At 51.9% G+C, this 26,178-nt stretch overlaps 2 protein-coding genes across 3 annotated transcripts in view; one reads left to right on the top strand and one right to left on the bottom strand.

Moving 5' to 3' along the window:
* ERN2 (endoplasmic reticulum to nucleus signaling 2) overlaps positions 1–15,679 on the top strand; it is a 20,789-nt gene extending 5,110 nt beyond the window's left edge. The window contains exons 5-22 of one of the 2 annotated variants that reach the window (XM_007105659.3): positions 1,295–1,367; positions 1,507–1,614; positions 1,931–2,032; positions 3,290–3,554; positions 5,522–5,600; positions 5,688–5,835; positions 5,945–6,066; positions 6,742–6,897; positions 7,167–7,335; positions 11,909–11,993; positions 12,133–12,322; positions 12,402–12,501; positions 12,576–12,775; positions 14,041–14,188; positions 14,276–14,403; positions 14,938–15,061; positions 15,143–15,210; positions 15,295–15,679. In XM_007105659.3, coding sequence (XP_007105721.3) covers positions 1,295–1,367; positions 1,507–1,614; positions 1,931–2,032; positions 3,290–3,554; positions 5,522–5,600; positions 5,688–5,835; positions 5,945–6,066; positions 6,742–6,897; positions 7,167–7,335; positions 11,909–11,993; positions 12,133–12,322; positions 12,402–12,501; positions 12,576–12,775; positions 14,041–14,188; positions 14,276–14,403; positions 14,938–15,061; positions 15,143–15,210; positions 15,295–15,507 — 2,478 coding nt within the window. In that variant the 3' untranslated portion in view covers positions 15,508–15,679. The remainder of the gene's footprint in view (positions 1–1,294; positions 1,368–1,506; positions 1,615–1,930; positions 2,033–3,289; positions 3,555–5,521; positions 5,601–5,687; positions 5,836–5,944; positions 6,067–6,741; positions 6,898–7,166; positions 7,336–11,908; positions 11,994–12,132; positions 12,323–12,401; positions 12,502–12,575; positions 12,776–14,040; positions 14,189–14,275; positions 14,404–14,937; positions 15,062–15,142; positions 15,211–15,294) is intronic. The other variant, XM_024123574.1, reaches the window with a different exon arrangement.
* On the bottom strand, positions 15,621–26,178 carry PLK1 (polo like kinase 1). The gene is made up of 10 exons (XM_007105641.4): positions 25,648–26,178; positions 24,764–24,932; positions 23,844–23,988; positions 22,755–22,848; positions 21,199–21,418; positions 18,031–18,186; positions 17,020–17,097; positions 16,664–16,818; positions 16,379–16,561; positions 15,621–16,131 (listed from the first exon to the last, which is right to left on the bottom strand). Exons 1-10 carry the CDS (start codon positions 26,053–26,055, stop codon positions 15,925–15,927), a joined length of 1,815 nt encoding a protein of 604 aa, XP_007105703.1. The 5' UTR covers positions 26,056–26,178; the 3' UTR covers positions 15,621–15,924.

Below are 26,178 nucleotides of genomic sequence, written 5' to 3'. Positions count from 1 at the left end.
GACCCTGTGGCTCACTCCTCCCTTGGCCTGGGTTCTTACTCCCTAGCCGGGCTATGTGAAATAACATCTCAAATCAGTGTCTATCCTAGTTCTCTGAGTTTGTTTTAATAATATTTACCACTACCTGGCATTATGGTATTATGGTTTAGGTGTTTTTGTTTGTTTATTATCACACACACACACCAGAAATGTAACTGTGTGCAGAAGGGCACTTGGTCAGTCTTGGTTACAACAGAGTCCCAGCACCTGGCTAGTAATAGGTGCTCATTAAACGGTGGTTGAATGAATGAATAAACAACTGAACTTCTTCCATCAGTCCATCTTCAGTCCCCCACATCTGCATCAGGTACCCTCAACTTCATGTGCTCCCCTGTCATGCACTAACCATACCAACTATAGGTTGTATGGCCTTCTTTTGTTGTCCATCCTGACTGAGCCCCCGGGAAGCCCCGACTCTCTTTCCCTCAGTACTTGCTTGTGCCTGGGGTGCCGTCTGGCAAGAGCTCTGTATGTGGAGTTTGGGGACTTTTTTCACTTTGATATAATTTCAAACGTAAGGAAAAAATGCAAAGATAGTTCAGAGCAATTGTTTATTCCCTTTACCCAGATGCATCAATTTTTAACATCTTATCACTTTCACTTTATCATTCTCTCTTAATAGATGGATAATATTACACATGTGTATATAAGATTTCTTTTTCTGAACTATTTGAGAATGAGCTGCAGAACTTACGCTCCTTTACTCCTAAAGCGTCATTGTGTATTCCTAAAACAAGGATTTTCTCCTACATAGCCTGAGTGTAAATTATCAAAATCAGCAGATTTAACGTTGATGCAATAGTGTTACCTAATCCACAATCCATATTAATTTTGTCAAGCTCCTAATGGTGTGCTTTATTGTTTCCAGTCCAGAACCCAAACCAAGATCACCCCTTGCGTTTGGTCCTCATGTCTCTTGGGTGGAACAGTTCCCCAGCCTCTCCAAGGTTGTCATGGCCACTGAAGTTTTCAAGTCTCAGCAAGTGTTTTTGAGGTGGTCAGGCCACGATCATGTGATCAGGTGGCATCTCGGCACTAGGAGTGGGATTTTCTGCAGCTCCTTAAGAGGTTGTGTAGCAGAGCTGTTAAGTGTGAGGGTCCTGGAAACTAACTGGCTACACTCAAGGCCTGGCTCTGCTACTTACCAGCTGAGTGATTATTAGCCACATTACTTAGCCCCTCTGGGAATGGATATGATAATAATTGTCCCTAATGAATAGGTTGCATGTGCTTCTCTGCTCTTTCCGCTCCCCAGAGACTGCCATTCACCATCCCCGAGCTGGTTCATGCCTCCCCCTGTCGCAGCTCTGACGGCGTCTTCTATACAGGTAAGCATCTCTCCAGCCTGGGGTCCTGGTCCAGCAGGGACTGGACCTAGGTCAGGACGGGCCAGCTAGGCACAGCACGGAGAGGCTGCACACCCTCTCCAGGCCATCTTGAGAGTGAGCACATTTCCCACCTCCACAGGCCGGAAGCAGGATGCCTGGTTTGTGGTGGACCCTGAATCAGGGACGACGCAGATGACCCTGACCACAGAGCGACCCTCCACCCCCCGCCTCTACATCGGCCGGACGCGTGAGTCAGGCCCCAGCTGCTCCCCGAGCTCTGGGCAGCCCCCCCTTTTGCTCTGCCCAGGCCTGGCAATTGCTATCCATGCTGGGTCCAGGCCAGTCAATCACTCTGTCAGTCAACAAACACTCCCCTGAGCACTGAACAAGGAGCGGGGGACACAGCAGTGACCCAGACAGACCTGGTTTCTGCTATCCTGATGCTGCTTGCAGACTCTGGCCTCCAGGCTGGGTGCTCGGGAAGCCCCCGCCCCCATGAGATGATGTCTCCCGGGTGGGAGTAGAGGAGCATTCCTGGTAACCCTGCTTCTGGGTGTCCCCAGAGTACACGGTCACCATGCATGACCCCAGGGCCCCAGCCCTGCGCTGGAACACCACCTACCGCCGCTACTCAGCAGCCCCCGTGGATGGCTCACCTGGCAAATGTGAGTGCCTCCCTTCTCTGGCTCCACCTTGGAGCAAGGTCCCCAACTCAGGGAACCCTGAGTGGTATCCACGACCAAGCCCCACCACATTCTGACCCACCTGAACTCCTGAGGGACCCCACGTACTGAATGACACACCCTTGATAGACAGCCCTAAGTGACCCCTCTCAACACCCAGCCTGACCCTCCTGTACCCTGAGCAGCTCTTAACATCCTAATTCCTCTGCACTCCCAATGAGCCCAGCCAGGTCACCCTGGTGCTCCCCACCTCCTGAGTGACCCCAAACAACCCCTCCCCTGCACACCCTGAGCAGTCCCCCAATGTTGAACGACCCCTGACAGATGACCCTAAGTGACCTCCCCCAGACTCACCACCCCCTTGATATTATAACTGTCCTTCCCTATGTTTCCTAAAACTGTACAAATGTTAGATTTTTAATCTTTGGTAATATGATATTACAGAGAAATTGCTTTTCTTCTGTTATTGTTCAGCTCAGTCATCTTCATATATGCTTAATCCTTCTAGTCACTTGGGTTATTTCATCTTTTTTTTGTTTGTTTCATTTCCCTTGGTATATCAGTGTCTTTGTTACTGGTTTCTAAGAACTCATTTATGACTAAGGATGTTAACCATTTGTCATGCAATGCAAATGAAACGCCATATTTTATTGCCATCAATTTACTATGGTGTTTTGTATTTTGGTGGTGTATTAAAATATAATCATGTTGTGTTTTTAAAAAAATAATAACTCTCCTTCCCAAATGCCTGAGTGACCCCAAAGGTGCCCTAAGCCACCCCTCAGACCCTGACTCCACCATTCCATGTGAGAACTCCTGCAGGCGACCTTGACACATCACAGGTGACATCCACAGGGCCCGTGGCTGACAGCCTTCACATTCTAAATGACTTCCACGTTACCCACATGTCTCCAGACCACTCTGACTGACCAGCAGCCAGACCATGACTGACTACCCCACATCCTAAGCGACAAGGACTGATTCACACACCTGAGTCGCCTTTGGATGACCATGACTGACCCCCTACGTCTTATACAGCTGTCAGTTGACCCAGATCAAAGTGACCCAGTGAACTTCCTATGTCCTGATTACCCTCCAGGTGATCTCACCTGACCTCCACGTACCTGAGTGGCCCTCCTGTTGGCCCACCCTCAGAGCAGCTTCCCTACCTCAAGATGCTCCGAGGTGCCTCAGGTCAGGGCTCCCTGACCACATCTCTGCAGCCATCTTTCTTGGCAGACATGAGCTACCTGGCATCCTGTGGGATGGGCCTGCTGCTAACGGTGGACCCAGGAAGCGGGGCGGTGCTGTGGACTCAGGACTTAGGCGTACCTGTGGTGGGCGTCTACACATGGCACCAGGACAGCCTGCGCCAGCTGCCCCATCTCACACTGGCTCGGGATACCCTGCACTTCCTTGCCCTCCGCTGGGGCCACATCCAGCTGCCCGCCTCAGGCCCCCAGGACACCGCCACTCACTTCTCTGCCTTAGACACCCAGCTGCTGTAAGTGCCCATGCCTGGGGACTGGGGAGGAGCTTCTGCAAGTGTTGTAGCCCAGGTCCAATGGGCAGGTGTGATGTCCGACCATGACACGCCGGTGCAGCTGAACCAGGGGTCAAAATATTTCCAGCAGTTTGGTAAATAACTAGTGCCCTGCACCACTCCCCATGTGCTCTCAGGACCCCCTGGATGGCCCCACTGTTTAGCAACTGATAGGGTAAAGTCTGGCCTAGGAGGGGCCTCCATGTCTCCACCCCAGTGCTACAGCTGGTACCTGTTCTGCTTGGTAGGTACTATGTGTTTCCTGATTGTTAAAAACTTTAAATATGACCCTTCCTTGCAAAACCAAATACATTAGTGTCCCCATCTTGGGGAGCCAGGAGACAGACTGGGAAAATTGGGGATTATCCGTTCTTTCAGTTCATCCCACAAATATTAATTGAGCACTTGCTATGTAGCAATTGCTTGCTAGGCTCTGGGAGTACAGTAATACAGCCAGTGTTCCTACCTACAGAAATCTCAGAGTCTAGTGGGGGAGACAGGTATGTAAAGATGTAATCATAATATGATATGATAAAGGATGAGATGAGAGAAGTATAGGGTGTCATGGGAATGTATAGGAAGGGCACCGAAATCAAGACTGGGGGCAGAAGGCAATCATAGAAAGCTTCCTAGAGGAAGGGACCTATAAGTTGAAACCTAAAGGATGAAGAGGAAACGAGAGAGAGAGAGAGAGAGACAGAGAGAGATCACGGCAACCAGGGAACAGATTAAATTAGCAAAATGAATAAGGCTGGAGCACGGCTCTGAGCGGAGAATAAGGTCTGAGGCTGTTAAACAGGGATCTTGTAGGATCATTTAAAGGGTTTGGGACAAGGCTAAGGAGAAGCCACTAGAGGGTTTTAGGCAAAGAAGTGATTTGATCATATTTTCATTTCAGAAAGATAACTGGCTGCAGTGTGAAGAGTATCTTAAGAGTTGTGGGGAGGAAGTGGTCACAGAATATTGCATTAGTTCAGGCAAGAGATGAAGACACTTTGAACCAGGGCAGAAACGCTAGAGATGGAAATAAGTGGAGGGTAACAGATATTAAGAGGAAAAACCAGTACGAATTTGGTGATTAGAGCAAGGAGTCAACCATTATGCTCAGGTTTCTAGAGGCGCATGAATGCGGTCGTTTTCAAAGGTAGGAAGCACTGGAGGAGGAAGTGATGGGGGTGAGGAGGAAGTGGGGGAAGAAGGGGGGGAAGGGGGGAATGCTCAGGTTTCTAGAGGCGCATGAATGCGGTCGTTTTCAAAGGTAGGAAGCACTGGAGGAGGAAGTGATGGGGGTGAGGAGGAAGTGGGGGAAGACGGGCGGGAGGGGGGGAAGAAGGAGGAGGAGCAGCTAAGGAATGAGGAGATGAGTTCAGATTTAGAAGATTGAGCTCATGGAAGAGGTCTGGGCTAGAAATAGATTTAGAAACAATGACTATAGAGTTTGTATCAGTTAGCTTTTGCTATATAACAAATCAGCCCCAAAATTTAGAGCTGCAAAACAAACAAACATTCATTATTTTTCAAGATTCTGTGGGTCAGCTGGGTAGTTTTCTGGTCTGAGCAGCCAGATGGTGGCTTGGCTGGGCCTGGACAATCTAGAATAGCTTCACTCAGCTCTCTCGTAGTTGGTGGACTATTTAGCCTACGGGATGTCAAATGAGGTCTCTCATGCCTCACAGACTAGCTGGGCTTCCTTCCTTGGTGGTCCCGGGGTTCCAAAGAACCCCATGAGAGGGCAAACTCCAGTGCACAAGCATTTCTCAAGACTGCGTTTGTGTCACATCTGCTATTGTCTCACTGGCCAAAGCAAGTCACTTGGCCCAGCCCGGAGTCAGTGTGGGCGGGGATAATACAAGGACACGGGTACTATGGTGACTGAAACTACCCACCACCATCACTCATTCTTCTCCCCTTTTCCTCTCCCCCACTAGGATGACGCTGTATGTGGGGAAGGATGAAGCTGGCTTCTATGTGTCTAAAGCACTGGTTCACACAGGGGTGGCCCTAGTGGTGAGAAGGGGTCTCTGAGGGGCTGGAAAGAGGGGATGGAGCAGAAGTCTCCCCCCACCACTCCTGACTCTCCATCTTCTGCCATAGCCTCGTGGACTGACCCTGGCCCCCACGGATGGCCCCACCACAGATGAGGTGACACTCCAAGTCTCAGGAGAGCGAGAGGGCTCACCTAGCACTGCTGTCAGATACCCCTCAGGCAGTATGGCCCTCCCTAGCCAGTGGCTTCTCATTGGTGAGACCCCCCCCCTACCCAAACTTAGAGTAAAGGACCTGTGAGCTCAGTTTCTGAGCTGGAAGTCTGAGATCACCTCCAACCCATTGACATTTTCCCTGCCCCTTAGGACACCATGAGCCACCTCCAGTCCTGCACACCACCATGCTGAGATTCCATCCCACCCCAGGGAGTGGGTCTTCTGGGACCAGACCCTCAGGGGGCACCCAGGCCCCAGCTCTCTTCTTGGAGGTCAGTGCTAGAGGGGCAGAGGGCATGGGGGGAGAAGCGGCAGGGGTGGGCAGCCCTTGAACCTTTTCCTCAGGCTTCTAGGAATAACATTCGGGGGTGGGTCAACTGACCTCACAATTTCTCGGAAGGAAAACTTTCATTTGTTGTTATTGCCAGAAAAGTGTTAGAAGTGTTAAAAAGATATTGGCTATCTAAATTGTGAAACATGGGTCACAGTTTTCTTTATTCTTCTTCAGTTTAAAGCTTACAAAATATTTATCAAGTGAGAAAATGAAAACGGAAAAACTATAAAAGCATGCCCTCCTGGGAGAGGACTGGACAAGAGTTGCTAGTAGTTCAAGTTTAGAAGGAACAGGCATGGAGACATAATTCTCAAATCTGGTTGCTTATCAGAATCACCTAGGAGCCCACTCCAACCCCCCCTGAATTCAGAATCTCTGGAGGTGGATATCTGAATTCTTAGTGATACCCCAGGAGATTGCTGGTCCTTAGCTAGGTCTGAAAGACCAGTCTACTGGGGCACCATGGTGTTTCAGCACCATGGAGAGTGCCAGGTTTCCCGCCACTCACTCATCACCCCTTCAGCTAAGCCCAGCCCTATACTGGGTCATGAAGAAGGGTTAGTGGTTCCACAGTGGGAGGGGCTGCTAAGAGTGAAAGGTTCTTTGTTCCCAGCTCTTGAGCCTGAGCCGGGAGGAAACTTCGAACCTGGAGCTGCATCCTGAAGAGAAAACCCCAGACCTGTATCCAGGACTGGGACCCCAAGACCTGCTGGCAGCCAGCCTCACTGCTCTCCTCCTGGGAGGATGGATTCTCTTCCTGATGAGGCAGGTGAGCCCATCATGCCTGGCCTCAGGTCCATCTTACGGTCTTCCTAGGGGGAACTCTGCTCCTCCTCTCCAAGATCACTTGGCAACTTTCTCCCTTACCCAGATCCAATTCTGCCCCCTGCTGTCCTCTTAGCAGCTCCCAGAGCCCTTGCTACTGTGCTCTTTATGACAATGCTCCAGGGACAGGCCATCTCAGGCGCAGCTTCTGGGCCCATCATGGGCCAGGGGCTGGCCAAGGCTGGGCCCTCTTAGGCCCCCATGTTTCAGCAGCAGCAACAGCAGCTGGCAGAGAAGCAGTGGCAGCAGGCTCCCCTGGCACCTGCAGGCCCTTCTCACGTCTCACAGGATGCTCAGTCCCAGCCCTCCGGGGCCACCCCACGGAGCCGGAAGAGGTTTCAAAACTCCCCAGAGCAAGACCAGCCACTCGAAGACCCTGAAGGTGAGCTTACATGAACAGGAAAGGACAAAGTCAGGGACAGAAAAGAGAGGGGCAGGTTTAGCTTCAAAGTCAGTATATTAGAAGCCACTACAGTGGGGTAGCCAAGCCTAAATGAGTTAATAGGAGAGAACTTCAAATAGTGCCTGCTATGTAGTTGAGCCCTCTAAAAATGCTTGCCATCATTTTTACTGTTGTCGTTATGTTCAAGGACCCTGGATGCAGATAGAACTGGGTATAGATCTAACTCTACTAACTGTTAACTCTGATGAATTGCTTAACTCCTCTGAGCTTCGGTTCTCTCATCTGTCAAATGGGAATAATAACACCCACCCCATGACATCACTTCATTATGAGAGGTTACATCACCATTACTATTAAATCAGACTCAGTGATGTTATTAATATTTGTGTTAAAATAACATCATATTTGGTAACAATAATAGTAAATCACCTAGGTACCATTTGGTTCCTTTTCTCTTTAGGGCTTTGTATTTTTTAAACGTTTCTCTTCTCTTTTCTCAATTTCATCCTATAAACAAGCCCTTTCAAGCTTCCTCTGGAATCTGTGGGATGCCCCAGGGGAACTTCCACAAGCTTTTAGTGGTCAGTGCAGGCTACTTCTCTCCTGTTTCTTTGGCTCCGGGCTGGGCTGGCCTCGGTCCTTTGTGTGAACTGCTGCTGGACCCTCCTGTAACTGCTCAAACCACTGCCTCGCGTCTTGGAGCCACTCTGCTGTGCCCTTAACTCAGCGTGAAGTCCGCCCCATGCTTGGCGTGATGCTCCTGTGCTGCTCCCAAAGTTCCCCCTTGCGTTCGCCTCCGTGTGCTGAGAGGGAAGCAGCTCTCTTCCTCGGGGCTCAGCTCTTGTAGAAAGCCCCCCACTGCCGAGTTGCCTGAGCCCTGAGAGTTGCAGTTCCAGTCACTTTACTGGCTCTGGGTGGGTCCAAGTAATACTCACCCCACTGCACCCTGAAACACTCACCTCCTTGGACCTTCTGACTCGAGCCAAGTCTTTCCCCAGATGACCCAGATTCCACCTTGTCCCAGGTGGTTCTCATCAAATGACCTTGCTGTTCCTCCTGCCATCATCCTTCAGGTGTCCCTCACGACCACGGTCCATGGTCCCCGTCATTGACAGGATGGAATTCCTTCCCCAGACGTCTCAGTCCCCTTGTGAGTCCGTAGATACCAATAATCCTCAGAGGAGGAGAAGAAAGGATGTTGAATCCCAGCCCTGGCTCATCCTTGATATATAAAACACTTAAACTTCTTTACTCACTATAAGAAAATAATCAAAGTGATATCAGTGCTTCAGGACAAGAATCTCGGCTAGAGCTTGGTACCTTTGTTACAAAACTCAGTGGTAACAATCTCTATATAATACTGGATTCCCTCTGGAATTGAAAAGAAACCTTTCTATTTCTTTCACTTTCTTCGTTTAAAGTTTTCATAAACTTTACTTTGGTGTTTTCACAACCTCTAGGCAAAGCCAGGAAAGGACAGGCTGTTACTAGGCTCTGTGATAAATGCCGTGATGGGGGTGAGGAGGATACAGGGAGCTATAGGAACACAAAGGAGGGGCATGTAGCTCAGACATGGGGACATGGGAATTGTCCTGAAAGGCAAGTCTAAGCTGTGATCCCAAGGAGAAGGAATTACCCAGGTGAACAGGGAGGAGGGGGGCAGCAGCAGTCCAGGTGGCACCAGTAGCACAGGCGAAGGTTCAGAGATGAGAGGAAGCAGGGTACACATTCTGGAAGCTGAAAGGAAGGTTGCAATCTCATGCTCATGGGTAGGTCAGGTGGATAAAGTAAACAAAGTGAAGCAGCCACATAGGAGGAGAGAATAGAGCGTGACGGGACGGTGGCAAACTGGAGAACAGGTGCTTGGGCTCAGCCTGCCTTACTCACTGCTGCAATCTCGACCCAGAGCATGGCTCAGGGAATATCTGTTGAGGCAGTAACTGACAGTGGCCACTGCAGGTTCTTAAACAGCCCTTCTCAACTCAATAAATATATACGGAGTGAATATGTGCCGAGCAGGTGTGAGGAACAGGCAGAGTTAACAGGCTGGGACTTGCCCATCCAACATGCAACAATATGGAGTCCAGTGTATCAAAAATCTTTAGTTCAGGGAGAGTCAAATAAACGAATGTGGCAGATGGCAGAAAAGCTTCGAGAACCACTCTCCAAAAAAGCCCCCACCACACTGGCACCGTGTGGCAGCCTATTCTTATTCTTAGGACATCTATGTCAGGAACTCTGACCTTGGAAGTCTTTCTTCTCCTCTTGGTGAGGGGAGAGGAACGTTCCTCGGGACCTTTTTATGGTTCACAAAATCTACAGTGGAGTCCTGTCCCACTCTCCTTTAACCTCCACAAATCCATCTACACGTGCTTGGTTGGGTGTCCTTCAGGACCACTGGCTACATGGTTCATTCAGCGGCAAGTGGGCGCAATCAAGCCTGAACCAGAGTTAACACTGAGAGCTAACATTTATATAGCGCTTACTGTGTACCGGGCACTTTTCTAAATGCTGTGCATGCATGAACTCATATGATATTCACAACATTTTTGTGAGGTGGATACTATCATTACACTGATTTTATGGAAGAGAAAATGAAAGGTTCATGGCACCCCACCCCAGACTCACAAAGCCAGTAAGTAGCAGCTCAGGAACTCAAAAGCAGGTCAACTCTGGGATGTTACCTCTGTTTGCATTTTGGCAATACCCATGAAAGTAGGTGACCACTTTAATGGTTTCCCAACCCGTGTAAAAGAAGCAACACATCACATGTTCTTGAGGTTTACAGAGGGAATTCTGACTGTACACTGCTTCCCCACCATGTGACAACTTTTGATTACTTTAGAACTTCTCTCCTGCATTTGCTGCTTCTCCATTATCATGATATAGAAGGCTGAGCAAATGGTGAATATGTTTGTGCAGACTGAGCCTCCTGGCTCATTATTATTATTTTTTTAAATTTATTTATTTTTGGCTGCGTTGGGTCTTCGTTGCCGCACCCATACTTTCTCTAGTTGCGGTGAGTGGGGGCTACTCTTTGCTGTGGTGCATGGGCTTCGTGGGCTTCTCATTGCGGTGGCCTCTCTTGTTGTGGAGCACAGGCTCTAGGTGCGCGGGCTTCAGTAGCTGTGGCGCATGGGCTTAGTTGCTCCGCGGCATGTGGGATCTTCCCGGACCAGGGCTCGAACCCGTGTCCCCCGCATTGGCAGGCGGATTCTTAACCCCTGCGCCAGCAGGGAAGCCCCCGGGCTCATTATTTCTGCGTTCAAGGCCAGAAGTCTGGCCTCCCTCCCAGCATTGAGGGTGCTCCTGAATCTAGAGTTAGTTCTGAATCGAACCCAGAAAGCACGTAGCAAGTCTTCACCTCATGCCAAGGGCATCCAGAGCAGGGAAGGCAGACATGTAAGAGACAGGAAACGCAGCAGACCGAAGCAAGTGGTACAGAAGAGCGGTCGGAAGCGCTCAGGAACCCTCACCTGGAGCCAGCTGAACATGGCTGGTTCAGACAGGCTTTCCTGCAGCTCTGTCCCTGCTTCCTGAGCTGCCGGAGAGACAGGCCCATCTTACTTGTGGGCGATGTGCTTCCAGCAGGGCCCTGGGCCCACATGCCTAAGCGTCCAGGGTATGCAAATTTCGGTTACTGATTGCATCTCGTCAGGAGATGAGAGTGACTGTTTAAGCAAATAATCCAGAGCAGCGCTGAGGGACAGCTTAATACTTTTCTCACTGATCCCTGATGCTGATTTTCATTTGCTTTTCCTAGAGCTGATTAGAGAGCCTGAAGCTGGCAGCTCTTCCTAAGGAGAGTGTTCTCAGGGCCACGGAGGGGCACGCAACTCTAGGGGCGCCAGATACACTTAGCTGCGAGCATGGGACCCCTTGGATCTGAGCAAGGTGCAGCCTGGTGCATTGTGAGGGGTCTCTCGCGAGCAACCCAAAAGGAAGAGCAGTAACAGTCCAACCCCATCCTTCTTCACAGGAAACCAAGGCCTTCTGGGGAATCCCTGCTGCCCTAGAACTAACTCTGGGACAGCTCAGCATCCAAAAGGCCACTGACCCCGCCCCACCCTCTTCCAGGACAGTCTTTTCTGCAACATCATTCACCCTCCTCATGCTTACGGCTGCCAAAGCTCACCTTCCTGTTTGAAGCGAATTCCTCAGTTAAAAGGGTTTATTATAACTGGTGGAGGTGGGTAAAGGAAAGAAACCTGGGCAGAAGATGCCAAAACAGGAAGAAGGATAAAAGAGGACAGTAGAGTGAACATCTCCCCCACCCTTTCTTCCATTAATCCTCACAATAATATTATGCAGGATCCTTGACACAGGTCCCACTTTACAGATGAGAGGACCAGGGCACAGCGGTTAAGTCACTCGCCCAAGTTCACACGGATTGGGTGGCAGCACGAGACACTGGACCCAAGCAGTCTGGCACCAGGCAGGGCGTGGAAGGGGGAGGCCCGAGAAGGGCCAACCAAGGTGGCGGAGCCGGGACTGGGCAGGGTGGCGGCTGCGGGCAGAGACTCCCTGAGACCCCCCTCTCCCCTCCCCCCAGCCGAGCAGCTCACCGTGGTGGGGAAGATTTCCTTCGATCCCAAGGACGTGCTGGGCCGCGGGGCAGGCGGGACTTTCGTTTTCCGGTGAGCGGCAGCCAGGAGCCAGGCGGGGGATGGCCACTGTCCCTTGGAGAGCCATTCTTTCCGGGAACCCCTGAGGTGGGCACAGTTCCTAAACTTTGCCTTCGTCTGCCCTCTGGACCTCCGCTCGGCCACCTCCCAGGGGACAGTTCGAGGGGCGGGCCGTGGCCGTCAAGCGGCTCCTCCGTGAGTGCTTCGGCCTGGTCCGGCGGGAGGTGCAGCTGCTGCAGGAGTCTGACAGGCACCCCAACGTGCTCCGCTACTTCTGCACCGAGCGGGGACCGCAGTTCCACTACATAGCCCTGGAGCTCTGCCGGGCCTCGCTGCGGGAGGTGAGGCCTGTGCTCAGGGATGGGCGGGGGGCGGGGTCCTGGGCTGCGGGGTGACGCTCTGCCCCTCGCTGCTCCCCAGTACGTGGAACACCTGGAGCCGGACGGCTGGGGCCTGGAGCCCAGGATGGCCCTGCAGCAGCTGATGGCGGGCCTGGCCCACCTGCATTCCTTACACATAGGTACCGGCCCCTCCCGCCCTCCATCCAAGCTCCTGACTCCCCACTCAGCTCTCAGCTCTGCTCCGCTCTCACAGTGCACCGGGACCTGAAGCCCGGCAACGTCCTCATTACGGGGCCCGACAGCCAGGGCCGAGGCAGAGTGGTCCTCTCAGACTTTGGCCTCTGCAAGAAGCTGCCCGCTGGCCGCTGCAGCTTCAGCCTCCGGTCGGGCGTCCCCGGTACAGAAGGCTGGATGGCGCCCGAGCTCCTGCAGCACCTGCCCCCTGACAGCCCCGTGAGTCCTCCCGCCGCCCCAGGCCGCAGGAATCCTTCCCTGCCCAGTGCCTCTCCTGTCCGGGCTCCAGATCACCTGCTGTGTGACTTTCAGTCACTCCTCCAAGCCTGTTTCTTCATCTGTAAAGTGGGGATAATTCCTCCCTTCTTACCTAGGGCAGTGGTTCTCAACCAGGGATGATTTTTGCCACCTTTGGGCAATGTCTGGAGACATTTTTGGATGTCACACTTGGCAGGGGAAGAGAGGCTTGTTACTGCCATCTAATGGGCAGAGGCCAGGGATGCTTGCGAAACATACTACAACGCACAGGACAGTCCCCCAGGACGAAGAATTATCTGGTCCAAAATGTCAGTAGTACTGAGTTTGAGAAACCCTGAACTAGAAAATAGTTTTCATCTCTACTGTGCTGCAGAATCACTGGGGAACTTGAAAAAAATTCAGGTGCCCAGGCCCCACACCCAGTAACTGGCCCCCAGTGACTGTAACGTGTAGGCACCACCCAGATGTGAAGGGTTTGGGGGATCATCACATGAGCTGATATAGCTGGAGCACAGAGCAGTGTCTGACCCCCGGAGACACTTGAGTTGGAGACCCCAGGATTATAGATTTTTGAGTTGGCGTGTAGGGGAAAGTCACAGGCATGGATGAGAGTAACACGCAAGGACAGTCACCAGGCAAAGCCACCCCACCCCTGAAGTTGAGAGAGAGCTAGGATTGGCAACCTGGAGGCCCAAGGACCAAAGCACTGATGTTAGCAGCCTGTGCAGGTTTTGATTTTTTAAATTAGCAGCCAATATTTAACTTCTGGGAAATTCCACATAAAAGTCTAGATTTCTGGATTCTCTTGGAAAATCACAGCTCTGCTACCGAGAAAGTCCCCTGGAGGCAACCAGCTGGAGCTAAGTGCCAGTGGCCGTGTGTGGACAGGGCCAGCACCAGATCATACAGTCCTCACCGCTGCCTGATCGCCTCATGCGTGCCCAGCTTCACTTGGTTGTGTTGCCCACCAGACCTGGAGGAATGACACTTGGAAACCTAAACTAGAGGCTCAGTAGGGGCAAAGATTTTGGATGAAAACCGTGGGTCCCTTTCAACAGTGCAGAGGGGAGGGGATCTAGGGCCAAGAGGATGCCTCTTGGGAAGCATCCTTGTGTCCTAGTCTGAGCCAGATCCCCAGCTGCCGTTATCAGCCCAGGGGAGAATGTAGCCCGGCAGACTTCCTGGAGCAGAGACTTCCTCCTTATGCCTGTCCCTCTGGCCCCCAGACCAGCGCAGTGGACATCTTCTCTGCAGGCTGTGTGTTCTACTATGTGCTTTCCAGTGGCAGCCACCCCTTCGGAGAAAGTCTTTATCGCCAGGCAAACATCCTTGCAGGCTCTCCCTGCCTGGCTCACCTGGAGGAAGAGGCCCACGGTGAGGGGACCTGGGCTGGCAGAGGAGGGAGGAAGCAGGGCAGAGCCTGCGCGGGCCTGAAGCCGTCCCTCCCTCTTGCCCCTACAGACAAGGTCGTTGCCTGGAACCTGGTGGAGGCCATGCTGAGCCCCCCGCCACAGGCTCGCCCCTCTGCTCACCAGGTGCTGGCCCACCCCTTCTTCTGGAGCAGAGCCAAGCAGCTCCAGTTCTTCCAGGTCAGGAGGAAATCTGGGAAGCGGCCCCAGAAAGTCCCAAGTTTGGGTCCTGAGCAACAAGAAAGGGGAAGCCAGATTGGCTGGGGGTAAAGAGACTCGTCTCCCTGTTCCAGGCAGCCCAGATCCTTATCTCAATCGAGGCAGAGCCCAGACTCCCGAACACTGCCATCTTGGCACTGCACAGTCTCCTCAGCACTGCTTCCCCAGCCCAGCTGCCCCTTGTGTGAGGCTAGACCCCGTTCCTTTCAGCCCTAGTCGTCTCTCCTGCTCTACTCGTGCCCAGACAGCCCATTCCACTTGTGTGACCTTGAGCCTCTTGAGCCTGTTTGCTCATCTGTAAAACGGGGACGACAGCACCTCTGTCACCGGTATGATTAGACCCCACACAGCACAGAGAAGCCACACTCCATAGGAGGCAATAATACTTACCCTAAACCGAGCAGCTTTGGCTGCTGCACTGCCCCAGCCATAGGACACTCCTGGCCTGTGGCCTCCGAGCCCGGTCAGGAGGCTCAGGAGCTCTGTGGGTCCTAGGACGTCAGCGACTGGCTGGAGAAGGAGCCTGAGCAGGGGCCCCTGGTGACGGCGCTGGAGGCGGATGGCTCCGAGGTGGTCCGGAGTGACTGGCACAAGCACATCTCGGTGCCGCTGCAGACAGGTAGAGGCCAGACTCAGGTGGCCCGGGAGGCCAAGGGGAGCCCAGCGGGGACGGCTGTGCCATCGACCTCCCCGTCCACAGATCTGAAGAGGTTCCGGTCATATAAGGGGACGTCGGTGCGAGACCTGCTCCGTGCTGTGAGAAACAAGGTGTGTTCCAGGGCTTGGGAGGGCCCTGGATGGTGGGGAGGCCTGGTCCAGCTAAGCCCGGGCTCTCTGCTCCGCCCCCTCCAGAAGCATCACTACAGGGAGCTCTCGGACGAGGTACGGCAGGCGCTAGGCCCTGTCCCTGACGGCTTCGTCCAGTACTTCACAAACCGCTTCCCACGGCTGCTGCTTCACACGCACCACGCCATGAGGAGCTGCGCCTCTGAGAGCCTCTTCTTGCCCTACTATCCGCCGGCCTCAGGGGCCCAGGCACTGAGCCCGGGGGCCGCTGGGAGCTGAGCTGGGCTGGGGTCGAAAAGACCAGCAGAGGCTGGGCCACCAGGGACACCAGAGCAACAGTGTGGCTGGAACCCGGGTGCCAGGCACCCCTCGGGGAACACAAGAAGAAAAAGGAAGATTCATATATGTTTAATGTAATATAAAGGCAAGGAAAAGACCGTCCCAAATTCAATAGCAATATTCTGTACAATTCATATGGTGGGGTTGAGAGGGAAGGGGAAGAGGCCTCAGAACCCACACTGGGACATGTACAAAAATAACTTACACAGCAGCCCCACCTGCAGGGATGATGGAGCTTCCGCCCCAGCCCCCAGGGCTGAGGGACACCCCATAAAACAGCACCACGGGATCTAACCAGCGCGGGCCGAGGTGCCGGTGGGCGGGAGGAGGGTGCCAGTCCAGGGGGGTGGGGGGGGGCTACGAGGAGGCCTTGAGGCGGTTGGTGGCCGAGCGTGAACTCAGCAGCTTGTCCACCATGGTGCGGGCGTAGCGCAGCCGGCTGGCCAGCTCCTTGGAGCAGCCGTACTCCTCCAGGAGGCTCAGGCGGTACGTGCGGAAGTCCCGCTTCTCGTCGATGTAGGTCACGGCAGCCATCAGCGGGCACAGGATGAGTTTGGTGTGGTCCTGTGAGGGAAGGAGGGGAGCGGGTGGACGGACAGGGGGTTACTGGTGATTGAAGCTCCCAGCTGCCTGTGTGTCTTGGCGGGCGTAGAGGGAAGATATCCCAGCCGATGGCGGGGGTGGGGGGCATTTCACTCCCTCCTACTGACGCTGCCAAGGACAGGTCCCGTGCCTCCCACTCCCCACCCAACGCCGTGGGCCGCTGAGAGGCACAGATACCCGGCCCCAACCCTCCAGGGCCGCGGCGCACCTGGAAGAAGTTGATCTGCACGCAGCCATTACTGAGGTGCAGAATGATGGCGCTGCGGGTGCGAAACCACGTACGCAGGTAGGGTAGCCGGGCTAGCTCGTCGCCTTCCCGGGGCGTGATGTTGGCACCCGCCTTCAGCAAGTGTTCGCTCATGTAGTTTCGGAAATACTTGAGGAGGGTAATCTGGTTGGAAAGTGAGGGAAGGGCGTCCGGAGTTAGAGCCTGTCCCCTGGCAAAGCCCTCACTCCCGGCAACAGCGGCCCACGCGGTCCAGCCAGCACTCACCTTCTTTATCAGGGAGTTGGGATGGGAACTCACGGTGAGGTAGGACTCCGTGCCATCACGCTCGATGTACTGCAGGCTGTCGCCATCGTTGTAGAGGATGAGGCGTGTTGAGTCGTTGAAGAGCACTCCCACGCTGTTGTCACACAGCTGGTACCCTAGCGGTAGGTGGAGGGAGGCCTCAGAAAGGGGCGGTGGGGAGCAGGGGGCCGTTAGGGGCTGGGACTAGGAAGCCTGGGATGGAGACAGGAGAGTGTCGAGAGAAGAGGATGTGGGAGCCAAGAAAGGCAAGAGCCTGTAACAACTCGAAGGGTTGCTAGGCGGCACCTGAGCCACTGCCACAGCTGGGAGAAACCTACCGAGGCCATACTTGTCCGAATAGTCCACCCACTTGCTGACCCAGAAGATGGGGATGCAGGCGGGATCCTCAGCCTCCTCTGGGACAGAAACAGACAAGATGATCGATCAGCACCAGCCTCTTCCCCTCTGGTCCACTCAGGCGGCCCACACCAGGGAGCTCGGTCAAGAGGCCTGGAGCCCTCTGCCAGCAACAAGCTTAAACAGGCAGCACTGAAGCAGAACGTTACAGTGCAGAGCGCCGAGTCCACTCATGCATTCAGCTGACCCATTTATCAAAGGCCCGCTGTGCGTCAGACACCGTTACAGGCAGCGAGCAATGACAAAAGCCAGCCCTCCCTGAGCTTGCATTCTGGCTCTGGGGATAGAGACCAATCAAAATAAATGTTCACAGAATATGTAAGTTACTTCTATCATGGTGCAAATCAGTGAGTTTTAAATGATTAAAAAATTGTGAGAAGACAGACAATCCCAGATACGTGAAAATGTTATGTTCTGTGCATGTGACAATCCCTTCTTTTAAATACAATAAACAAATACGGAAACTTTAGAATATGTTAGGTGAGAAGTGTTGTGGAGAAACAAAGCAAGTAAAAGGAGTGGCGCAGACACGTGAAGGCAGGGAGTGTGAGCCTTGCAGGGATCTGGAGGAAGTGCGTGCCGGGAGAGCAAAGGCCCCAAGGCTGGAGCACATCTGGGTCTGTTATTTCCACCGTCTTGAAGGCTACAGAGGGATTCCCTGAGCAGAGGAGACAGTGTGTGCCAATGTATACAGGCGGCACATGGAGGTGCTGGAAGGTGAGGCGCTTGTGGAGACAGAACAGATGAGTCAGAAAAAGAAGGAAGGGGCCTGACTGTGGAGGGCCTGGGCCAGTAGGCTAACTTGTTTGCACTGTAATGTACAGGAAATGGGGGAAGTAAAGGTATTACGGAGCCGGGGGCCTGGACAAGCCACCGGCACTCCGGGGCTGACTTCCCTGCCCTCTCCAGACGCCCCAGCCCGCCGTGCCCACCTTGCCTCACCAGGCCCCGCTCTGAGGGCTTGGAGGCGTTGACGCTGTGCAGCTGCTGCAGCATGTCGCCGAGGTGGCAGTCGACTGCCTCGCTGGCCTCCCGCACCACTGGCTCCTCTTTTTCCCGGGGACGCTCGGGCATGGGGTTCTCCATGCCTGGAAGGAGATGAGACATAGTCATTAGCTGGGCACAAAGGCCGCAGGTTGGGAGGGCCCGGTATCCCCGGCCACAGCCGGTAATGCCCCCAGAGAAAAGCTCTTTGCGCTTTAGGTAAGTGCCAGGTTATTAGAGCAGCAGCTGCCCTGCTTATGTGACAGCACCTGGTACTCACTCATTGGTACCTCCAGGGCCAGGCCAAGCCCTGTAGGAAGGCTCATGGCCACACACAGCCATAGAGCTTCGGACGCTCAGACCTCTAACCCAATGCTGGGCTCTGCAGGACACCTCTGGTCACTCAGGGAGACAGCGAGAAGGCACGAGCAGCTTGGAGCTGACTGGCTTCAATCCAAGAATTAAAAGCATCTTTTGCATCCCGGAAAATGGAAGGGCTCAGTAAATCACAAGCCATCAGCAAGATGGATTAAGCAGGCATTTAATGAGAACGTAAGAGATTTTTTCCACCCTAAAATTCGCTTTACGTACTTATATGTGACTGAAATCTGAAAAGATAGATACACACTGAAATTTTAACATCAGTTATATTTGGGTGGTTGAAGCATGGATGATTTTTATTGTCTTTAGGCTTAAATGTTTCTTTCCCCACCAACATGTGCTACTTCTCCTTGTGTAATATGAAATTCTTAAAAGATATTTAAAGATATGAATTTTCAATTGAAAAAATCTACACTGTGATAAGGACTTAAGTGTGGAATAATAACATATTTGGGACTTGCTTTAAAAACTCTAGCAAGGGAGTTCCCTGGAGGTCCAGTGGTTAGGACTTGGTGCTTTCACTGCCGGGGCCTGGGTTCAATCCCTGGTTGGGGAAGTAAGATCCCGCAAGCCACACAGCGCAGCCAAAAAAAAAAAACAAACACAAAAAACAAACAAACAAACAAACAAACCTCTAGCCAAAAAAAGGGAAAGAAGGTGGAAAAGATAAAAACAAGTATGGGCAAATGTTGGTAATTATTGAAAACAAATGATGAATAAATGGGGATTTATGTAGTCCAAAAAAATTTCACCCTAATTTTCGCTAAGTTTTGAAGAATGCTTTACGTTCAAAAATTAAAACCAAAAGAAAAGAAAAGCAATCCTTAAAATAACAATATTACATTATAGCTCCAATATTAAATATCCATGAGTCCATACCGACACAAATAACCAAATAAATAAATGGGAGAGAAGTGACAGCTCTTCCTTACATTAATTGGAGAACTCCAATTAATGGATGTAGAAGGAACAAGAAAAGGAGAAAAGTCACCATTAGAATACCACAGTAATAATTGCTGCAGGCAAGATCCACCATGGATGCTAAAATCAGTAGGCTGAAGTTTGAGAAGAACTAGAATCCTTTCAAAGTAACTCCTCACAAGGTATTAATTAATCACAAAAGGAAAAACAGTAACTCTGCACTGGAGGTACCACCTTAACCAAGTGATCACTAATCAAAGGAAACAGTAATATAACCAGTGAAAATATCAAAAATTAAAGCCAAAAGAAAAAAGTAATGCTTAAAATAGCAGTATTATAACTGAAACAAATGAACTCATATATTAAATTGGTGCTATATCCACATAGAGAAATAAAGTATTTCAAGTGGCACTTTTTTTTAAGTGAAATATATTCCAAAGACAAACAGAACTGCAGGAAAATAAACATCATTTCATAACATACTTTATAGATGTTGAAAATTCATGTATATAATGTAAGGAAAAAGGGTTTTCAGTGTAAGGAAAAAAATACAAGTATAAAATTAAAGAAGTAGGGCTTCCCTCGTGGCGCAGTGGTTGAGAGTCCGCCTGCCGATGCAGGGGATGCGGGTTCGTGCCCCGGTCCGGGAGGATCCCACATGCCGCGGAGCGGCTGGGCCCGTGAGCCATGGCCGCTGAGCCTGCGCGTCCGGAGCCTGTGCTCCGCAACGGGAGAGGCCACAACAGTGAGAGGACCGCGTACCGCAACAACAACAAAAAAATTAAAGAAGTAAAAATCCTATAATATTATATTTAAATCAGAGACTTATAAATTACCAAAAGAAAATTAAAGTAGTAACTTCACAGTGGAGAAAAAGATTGCTGTAAGAGAAGTTTCATCAATGTTAAATTTCCTGAACTTGATAACTGTGTCCTGTGCTGTGGTTATGTAAAAGAATTGTTTTTAGAAAATATACACTGAAGTATTAAGTAGTAAAGGCCAGAATATGTACAACTTACTATCAGATGGTTTGAGGAAAGAAATTTAGATATATATAATGAGAGAGATAAAGTAAATGTAGAAAAATGTTAATTGGTGGAGAAAAGGGGGAACGAGATACAGGAAGTTTTTGTCTATTCTCACTTTTCATAATTACAATATCAAAATAAAATGTTCAAAAAGTGTTAATCAGAAATAGCAGCATAAATTCAAGGTCCCCGCCCCCTTCCCAATTATGCATTTCCTAATTCTGTTCTCTGAAGAGATCTAGAAACAATGACAACCCAAACAATGGGATGTGGTTTTGTAAGAAAATGTCCATCCTTTTAAAGAGATGCATACTGAAGTTTATGGGGTAAAATGACAAGATGTCTGGGATTAACTTCAAAAATACTTCAAAGGAACAAAAAAGGAGTGATGGAGCAAACATGACAGATCTTGATAAGTGTTGAGTCTGGTGGGGATGTGGGGTCTACTGCATTGTGCTCTATGTGTACACCTGAAAAATTTCAACATTTTTTCCCAAAGAACCATGCAAGGTGATATTAGCAATTTTTAAAAAAATACGAATTTTTCAGGCATGGCGTTCAGCCACTCTCTTCTTTTGGGGCATGACGGGTCTGATTCCACCATGGTAAGGTCTGTCTTTCCTGACAGGGCTGCGGGGAAGGGCATTTTGCCACATGAGGATGGGGACCACGTATTCAAGGACTAGAGCCTGTCCTACCGCACACCTGAGCTATGGGGGCCATCCATTCACACACCTGAGGCCTAGGCTCTCTTGGGGTCTGCTGTCTAACCAGACCCCGGTTTACCTTTATTGAGGATGGTGAGAGGCTTCCGGCTGCTGGGGTCCAGGCTACTGGGAGCAATTGAAAACCTGGGCGGAACAGTGAGACAGGTGATGGGGAGGCGGGCAGGCACATAGCCAGAAGTGAAAAACTCGTCACTGAGCAGCTCCTGAATGGTCGGACGGGCAGTGGGGTCTGTCTGAAGCATCTTCTGGATGAGGGAGGCGGCCACAGGGTTGATGTGCTGGAGCAGAGAGGGAGTGGCGTAAGTAGGATGTGGTGGGGGACCCGAGTGCAGCACTGCTGCAAAGAAGCTGCAGCCCAGGCCCCGGCCTCAAATATGCCATGTTCAGCAGCTATAAACATGCCAAGTTTCCACTAGCAGCTTTACTGAGTTGACAAGTGTCAACCTAAGTTGTGAGAATGACAATTTCTCCTTCCTCTTGAGGTCACTTTTTCCCAAAATTTGCTCTTGCATAATTCAAGGTGCTCACCACTAGAGAAGCACTGGAGAACACAGGCTTCAAAGTCATAATGACCTGGTTTAAGTCCCAGTTCTGTCCCTTAATACTGGCTGTGACAACTAACCCAACTTTCTGGGCCTTTGTAAGTTCATCTATAAAATGGGGACACAGCACCAAGCTTGGTGCCCTGGTGAGGAGATCCAAACCCAGTGCATGTCAAATGCACACTAATATTCTAGCATCAACTATGTACTTACTGTGTGCCGGCAAAATATTCTAAGCACTTCGTATATATTAACTCACTTAACCCTCACAGAAACACCCAGGGGGTGAAGATCTCTATCACCATCCCTCTTTTGCAGATGGGGAAACTGAGGCACAGAAAGGTTAAGTGCCTAAGAACACACCCCTAGTGAATGGTAGAGCCAGCACCCACACGGGGGCATAGTCAGCTGCAACACCCACACTCGGAACCACTCTGCTCTGTCCAAAAAGTGACCCTTTATGACAGATTCAGTCCATCTGTCCTTATGGAGACAGGGCTCTTGGCTTCACACAAGGCAGACACCAAACTGGAAAGCAGCCGTATGCCAGGCTGCTGCAGGCTATCCCTCTCAATGCACTCATGCTGGTGGTTGCGAAGCACAGCGGTTCGCAATTCTGTGAGCGCTTATTGTACGCAAGGTGCTCTGGGGTAAGGACTCCATTTTATAGATGGGAAACTGCAGCTCAGAAGATTCAGGCCATTTGTCTATTGTGATCTGGCTGCTAAGTGGCAGAGCCCATCTGAATCAAGACAGTCCACTTCCAAGGCTTAAGCAGCACGTCTCTGTCTGCCTTCTACTTCCTTTCTGCTCTCTTTGTTTTACACATCTTTTGGTTTATCTGCCCAACCTTTGAGAACCTACAAACTCTCTTCCCCAAGAAAAAATGCTTTTGTGCACATATGTCAGGTTTTGTATGCAATTTCAGACAAGGACCCTCTAAAGCTCTTATGGCTATCCTAGGGGTAGGACTGACCCACCTCTGTCCCCAGGATATGGCTGGGCTCAGTAAATAGCTTGGGGGGGGGGGAATTAAATAAAATAAATGTAAATTTAAAGTGTTTTTAGTCACCTTGGGAATACTGTACTCATTCTTCTTGATCCGGAGGTAGGTCTCTTTTAGGCAAGAGGTCTCAAAAGGTGGTTTGCCCACTAACAAGGTATACCTGTAAGCACAAGGAGGGATTTGGCTCAAGGCTCCTAACCAAAACCCAGATGCCGGAGAAATCCTCTCAGGGCCAGAAAGGGTGTCAGACACCTTCTGGACATTCACTATAACTCTGGGGTCCCGGAGGACAGTCCGCAAGTCCACTGAACAGCCCCAGGAGCCAGGACACTGGCAGGGAGGAGTCCTCAGTAGAATACAGGTGATGAGACTTGGTTCTCATGGGCCAGTGACTTTTCTGCTACAGCCTGCACTATAGCAGGGCTCCAAGACTGCCAGCCAACACAAAACAGGTCAAAGCAAGTGGGCTACCTGTTCCTACAGAGGCAGCTCCACGGTTAATAGCTCTGTACTTAAGGCTGCAAGTTTTCATTTGGAAAAGTTCCACTGCAAAGAAGTAGGAAAGCCATTGCAACAACTCATTTCTAACTCTCCAGTACCCAGGGCGACCACGAAAGGGGTGACACCTGAACAGGCCCAACTCTCTGCCTACCACCCACCCACCTCTGATGGCCTTGATCCAGACAGACCACAGGACCTCCTCCTGCCAGCTATAACTCCTGACCTAACTCCTCCCACCCATTGCTGCTTCCTAGATCAGTGGTGCTAATACTTTATTGTGCATGGAAAAGCTCAAGGGTCTTAAAATCCAGATTCTGATCCAGTCAGCCTGGGTCCTGAGATTCTGTGTTTCTAACAAGTTCCTAGGTGATGATGATGCTGGTCTGCCATACTTTGAATAGCAAGGGACTAGAGCAAGTTTGTGGAGACCTTCCCTCCCCCATTCCCCAGACCCATGGCCCAGGCTGCAGGAATCCTAAAGGATACACCAGTGAGGAGAAACGATATGGAAATGAGGCTTCCTTTTGGATCAGTCCGTCCTCTGGAGCAGCCTTTCCAAAGGCAGAAAGGTCTACAGGATATGGTCTGCCAGGTGAGATATCCAAAAAGGCCTCTGCTGAGGCTGGGTGGGTCCTGAGACAACTCCCAACTTACATGATACACCCAATGGACCACACGTCCACCTCGAAACTGTGTCCTTTCTTGCTCAGCACCTCAGGAGCTATGTAATTAGGAGTCCCGCACAGGGTCTTCTTCCGTTCCCCGTCATACTCGACTTTGGTTGCCAGTCCAAAATCCCCTGGGACAGAGGGAGGAAGAGGGGGGACTCAGATGCTAGCCTCTGTCATCCGTCAGTGCGGACAGCTGGCTCAGGTGTAACCATCAAGAACCAGGGTCATTTGATCCCTCAAGCCTCTAGTTCTTGTGTGCAGCGAGGCTTGCCCAGGAATCCTCCCACCATGCTGGCCCTAGGGAGGGGCCTCCCAGAGACCCTCCTCACCCCCTCCCTTAGAAAGGAGGGCTTTGCTTCTAAAAGGGAACTGGTAGGGATAGCAAAAGTCACATGCCTTCAGGGATTAAGCAGGTAAATGTCAAGATGACTACTTGGCAAGTTTGTGAGGAAGTGATAGGGAGGGGTGGGGACTGTGGCAAAGCAGAGGGCACCTAAAGGGAACAGCTGCTTTTCAGTCCGGCAAAGAGCTGCCCCTGTACTGCTGGAGAAGCCAACTGTTTAAAAGGAGCCCCAAATTCAAAATCAAGCCTCCCGATTTAAAAAAGTGAAAACAAATTCAAATCCTTTTTTTTTAAAATAACACTTTATAGGAGAGCACACACACTCAATGCATCTGCAGGCAAGACACTGGCTTTTGGCTCTTTCTTCTAAATTTCTGTACTAAAGAGAGGCTTCTAGAGGCAGTCAACAGTCCACACTTCCTACCATCCTTCCCACTTCCTCTCTCCCTCTCCTCTCTCCCTCTTCTCCTTCCGACTTCCTCTCTCCCTCCCTCTCTCCCAGCTCCTCCTCATTCCCATTTAGCGTAGTGTCAAGTGCCCCTGCAGGCCCAGATCCTCACCTATTTTCACCTCCAGATCCTCGTTCAGGAAGAGGTTGCCCAGCTTGAGATCTCTGTGAATAACGCGGTTTCGATGCAGGTACTGGCAGCCGAGGACGATCTGCCGCAGATAGTAGCGGGCCTCGGGCTCGGTGAGTGCTTTCCTCCGCTTGTGCAGCTCCAGGAGAGACTGGGCGGGGGAGGGAAGGAGGGAGTGGGGAGTGGGTACTCAGGCCCAAGGCAGGGAGGGGGTGTCATTAGGTGAAGGCAGCCCAGGACCCTACCGCCCATTCCTTCTCCAGGACAACTATGATGTAGACTCTCCCCTAAGCCAGGCCACAACCGTTCAAAGCACCCCCTCTCCCACCAGCTCCCTCCCAAGTTCCTTACCTGGGACCCCTCTTTCTCAGCCCACTCCGGAAGCTCAGAGTTCCCTGTATCCCTGCCCCGGGCCTCTTTGCAGCAGCAGATCCCTTTCCTGACCCCTCTCCTCCCCGAAGCTACTAAGTCTGGCTCCAACTACCTTCTGCCTGACCCAACCCCACTCCGGAAGGTCCGGGTCCACAGCACCCCTTACCTAGAAACTCCGGAAGCCCTGGCGTCCATTACCAGGGTTCTCCCGCGACCCGCACCTCCCCCACTCAGCCCAACTCCTAGCGTCCGGGAGCCGCCTTCCCTAGAGGCAACCTGACCCGGGCTCCACTTAACCGGCACCGCCTCTCCTAGAGGCCCCAAGTGCCAAGCACCTCTTTCCCCGAGACCTTCTCCATTCCCAGCTCAAGGTTCCCAGCACCTCCTCCCCAGCAGCTCCGAGCCCCGGGGCGCTCCTTCCCCAGCAGCTCCGGGTACGGGCGCCCCAACCCCGGTCCCCAGGGCAGCTCCAGTCCCCCAGCAGCGACACTCACCCTCCGGCGGCAGAGCTCCAACACCACGAACACAAAGTCGTTGTCCTCGAAAAAGCCGTGGAAGCCGACGACGTGCTGGTGGGCGAGGCTGCGGTGAATGGATATCTCCATGGACATCTTCTCCTTCTGGTGCGGTTTGAGCAACAGCGACTTAGGCACGATCTTGCCCGCAAACACCTCCTTAGTGTCCGCGTCCGAGATCTCGAAGCACTTGGCAAAGCCGCCCTTTCCCAGAAAGCGGCCCCGCACATAGCGCCGCCGGCTGCGCGGGTCCACTAGGACCTCCGGGATCTCCTTCGCCGGCGGGGCAGCCGCCGGGGCCCCGGAAGCTGCAACTCCAGGGACCCCGACTTTCCCTGGATCGGCTGGTGCCCGCGCCAGCTTCCCTGCAGTTGCCGCCGCACTCATGTTCCCGGAGTTGCTCAGCGGACCTAGCAAGGTCTGGGCAGAGGCTTGGCAGGGCTCTGCTCCTCCTCGAATTCAAACGCGGCGCCGGGAACGTTACAAAAGCCTACGCGCTACTGATTGGCC

This window comes from Physeter macrocephalus, chromosome 14 (assembly GCF_002837175.3).
Source record: "Physeter macrocephalus isolate SW-GA chromosome 14, ASM283717v5, whole genome shotgun sequence".
In the NCBI taxonomy this organism is placed as follows: Eukaryota; Metazoa; Chordata; class Mammalia; order Artiodactyla; family Physeteridae; genus Physeter; species Physeter macrocephalus.
This window is presented reverse-complemented; position numbering and strand designations above follow the sequence as displayed.